The 3,695-nt window shown below is 41.0% G+C and overlaps 1 protein-coding gene across 1 annotated transcript in view; it reads left to right on the top strand.

The window, feature by feature from the left end:
* phactr4a (phosphatase and actin regulator 4a) overlaps positions 1–3,695 on the top strand; it is a 33,744-nt gene that overhangs the window by 10,605 nt on the left and 19,444 nt on the right. Inside the window, exon 5 of the mRNA XM_016544359.1 lies at positions 1,391–1,831. Within this exon, the coding sequence (XP_016399845.1) occupies positions 1,391–1,831 (441 nt within the window). The remainder of the gene's footprint in view (positions 1–1,390; positions 1,832–3,695) is intronic.

Below are 3,695 nucleotides of genomic sequence, written 5' to 3'. Positions count from 1 at the left end.
AAAGCGCACGATATGTGACCATTCATGCAAACTGTACTGTAGCATCATGCTACATAAGACAATAAATAAGATTTATTTACTCAAAATACTCAAAACTCACTTTAAACCACCATTGAGTGTTTGTAATAACTTCCGATTGCCGTTTATTGGCAATGTTGGCAATGTAATGTTGCTGAAAATAAATATGTTATTATCTCTGACTCTGAGTCAGAGCAGCGATCATGGAAGAGAGAACGCAGGCAGACAGCGCTGGAAGCTGCTAATCATTCAGTCATTCATTTCCAATGGAGAGTAGCGCGGGAGCTGCGTGGAGTTCCGATCATATGCAGATGTCCGTTCACGTTACACGCGTGTTATGTGACCATTCATGCAAACTGTAGCATCATGCTACATAAGACAATAAATACTTATATATTTATAAAAAAGATTTATACCAGGAGATGAGTCTGAGTTTGTATAAACATCAACAAGCTGAAAAATAAAACCAAAGTTTTTTTTATTTTTTATAATGTAATCTTGTTAAAATTGATTCCATAAAACTGGTATCGAAAAAAGTATCGTTCAGGAACCGGTATCGAAGTCAAGGTATCGATATCGAAAATGTTTGAACGATACCCAGCCCTAGGTGCGTCCCTAGTATTGACAATCTAAGATCAAAACTGACAGTTTTTTGATATTGTGCAAAATAACCCCGGACAAAAACATTTAAAGTGATTGGCGTCATATTTTCATAGCTTTTTATTATTATTATTATTATTATTATCATTATTATTACCTGTCCTGCCACCTCTTATTAGCTCTTTAGCCTGTCTGTCAAAGGAATGGGATCATAATATACTTCAGGGTTGGTGTCCATAAAATGATATTTTTATTTTTTTGCTATCAGGAGACATATTTACAGTAGTGTCACATTTGCTTAAGCTCTTTAAAGCAGCTTATATCAGGTTCTTGAGAAACAGCTTAGCTGTATACCCACTATTTAGTTTGAGTGCTGATTATACAATTCATGCAGTTGTATTTCGGAGTGAAAAAAGGATGCTTGAACTGCAGAACTTCACTATGCACTAGAAATTTTGCTCACGGCACAGCGATGGTAAAGACCCCATGAAACAGCTTGATTCCTGTATTGGCATATTAGCTATTGAAGCAGGAAGTGTACATCGATTGGCTCGTTATTGTGCAGTATATTTGGCATATTTATGCCCTCAAACCGCAAAACTGCCATTTTGACTTCTCGGGGTCTTTAAAGCACTCCTGCACCTCACTGTCATTCTGTTCACATGCCGCCCCATGCCTGATTTACTCATGCCTGCTGCTGTGACTGTGCTGTGCACTTTTTTGTTATTTGTGTTTATGTATGTTTGTGCATGTGTCTTGTGCTCACCGTTAGGATCAGTGGGTGTGCGGTTTGTTCCTGAGCCCAAACCTGCACCAATTACCTCCACTAAAGAGTCCCAGCTGCCCCCTAAACAGGCCATTCTCCCTCCCAAGTGGCTGATGGCTTCTTCCTCCTCCTCCACTGAGACTGCTCCAGTCCCATCCTCATCCTCCTCCTCTTCATCATCATCGTCGTCTTCATCATCATCCTTTGCTCCCCCCATTGCTAAGCCTCCTCCTCGGACTGTGTCTTTAAACATAGACGACTCTTCCCGCAATAATCCCAGTCCTCCCGTAACAGCAGGAGACCGTGAAGTCCCTCCCACTATTCCCACCCACTCCACTCCTCCCACTGTTCCCGCCCACTCCAACCCCCCAGCCCCTACTGCCCCTAAACAGCCGCCAGTGCCCCCTCCCAAACCCACCCATCACAACAACAACACTGCACTGCAAGGTGAGTCATTATTTGTCCTGTCAGCTTTCGCTCCAAAACTGCAGCTGTAAAGTGTATGTGGCTTCATGCTGCTTTCTTAATAGACCTTAGCCAGAGTAGTGCAGAATGATAAAAGTATGACTTGTTTGAAGACCTGGATATATCAGGGGGGTTTAAAATGGTGATTTCAAGGTCTGGAAAAGAAGGAATTAATACAATCTATAGTCAATATGTTATTTTCTATGTAACAGAGTAACGCGTCGTGTGTGTGTGTGTGTGTGTGAGGGGAACAGGGTCACATCACAGGAGAGTGAACTGCCTGTCAGAAATCATAGCACGTCAGCTGTCTTAACCGCGGCTTGTGTGCTGCATCATCACTGTGTCTGTCACGCGACTCTGTTGCCCTTTCGGGCTTGGTTGGTAAGGTAAAACTAACGACATTATTAACTGTCTTGATATTTACTTTGAAAGCTGAAGCTCGCGATTATGGTAAGGGGCGTTACATTTCCGACGCGTGCTTGTGGTGTTCGGCCAATCACAATGCACTGGGTCAGCTGGCCAATCAGAGCAGACTGCGCTTGTCAAAGGAGGGGGCTTTGTTGAAAACGACGCGTTTGAGAGAGGCGGGGCATAGAGGACCTACAATAATGTACAGTATTTGAAAAATAATGTGTTTTTTGAATATTAAAGCATGTCAACATATTCTGTTACACCAAATACACAAAATAATGATCTTTAAAATAGCATCATATGACCCCTTTAAGAACATCGTATTGTTTTCTTAAGAAGAAAATGATTGTTTTGCTATTGTTGCCGAAGACTTGCTGATCAAGTCCATACACCTCAAAGGCCGTCTTTTGCGCTGCCTTCAGATTACTGCAATAATCATATTAAGCCTGCACACTATTTACGTTGTGTAATACAAATTTTTCTTAAATCCCAGAATATGCCAATGTCGTCGGCGCAAACGTATTTTATGTTACATGTATAATTTAAATTATGGAAACAGATTGGATATGCTTCTTATGTCTTCTGCATAAATGTCTCGCCTGCAAATTATGTGTGAATGAGTGAATGCGTCATATGTTTGTGTGCGAGTGTGTGTGTATTACTAGAGTGAGCACGTCCTGTGTATGAGCACGCTTGTAATTATAAAATTAAAAACAAGGTCCCTATTTGAGTCATTTTTAGTAGAGTTGTCTCTACAGAAAAAGTCATATCACGCATACTCATAATGACTCATGCACATCTCTAAGAATAGTAATAGGTATTATATGGAGCTAGTGTTTACATTACATTTACATTTAATCGTTTAGCAGACGCTTTTATCCAAAGCGACTTACAAATGAGTAGAACAATAGAAGCAATCAGACGAACGAGAGAGCAACAGTATATAACTGCTGTGACAAGTCTTAGTCTAGCACAGTACACATAGACAGTTGTTTTTTAATAGAATAGAATAGAATAGGTAAATGCTAGTATTAGTTCGTCAGGTGCTGGCGAAAAAGATGTGTCTTTAGACATTTTTTTTAAAATGGCCAAAGACTCAGCTGTTAGAATTGAGATAGGGAGGTCATTCCATCAGCTGGGCACAGTCCAGGAAAAGGTCAGTGATAGTGATTTTGTGCCTCTTTGGGATGGTACCACAAGGCATCGTTCACTTGCAAAACGCAAGCTTCTGGAGGGTGCATACATTTTAACTAGGGGGTTTAGGTATATTGGTGCAGCGCCAGTTGTTGTCTTATAGGCAAACATCAGTACCTTGAATTTAATGCGAGCAGCTATTGGTAGCCAGTGTAAACTGATGAAGAGAGGTGAAACGTGAGATTTTTTTCGGCTTGTTAAGACCACTCTCGCTGCTGCATTCTGGATCAGTTGCAGAGGC

Source organism: Sinocyclocheilus rhinocerous, unplaced genomic scaffold (assembly GCF_001515625.1).
Source record: "Sinocyclocheilus rhinocerous isolate Xijiao unplaced genomic scaffold, SAMN03320098_v1.1 scaffold1300, whole genome shotgun sequence".
In the NCBI taxonomy this organism is placed as follows: domain Eukaryota; kingdom Metazoa; phylum Chordata; class Actinopteri; order Cypriniformes; family Cyprinidae; genus Sinocyclocheilus; species Sinocyclocheilus rhinocerous.
Note: the sequence above shows the minus strand (reverse complement) of the source record. Positions and strands in the feature narration are given on the sequence as shown.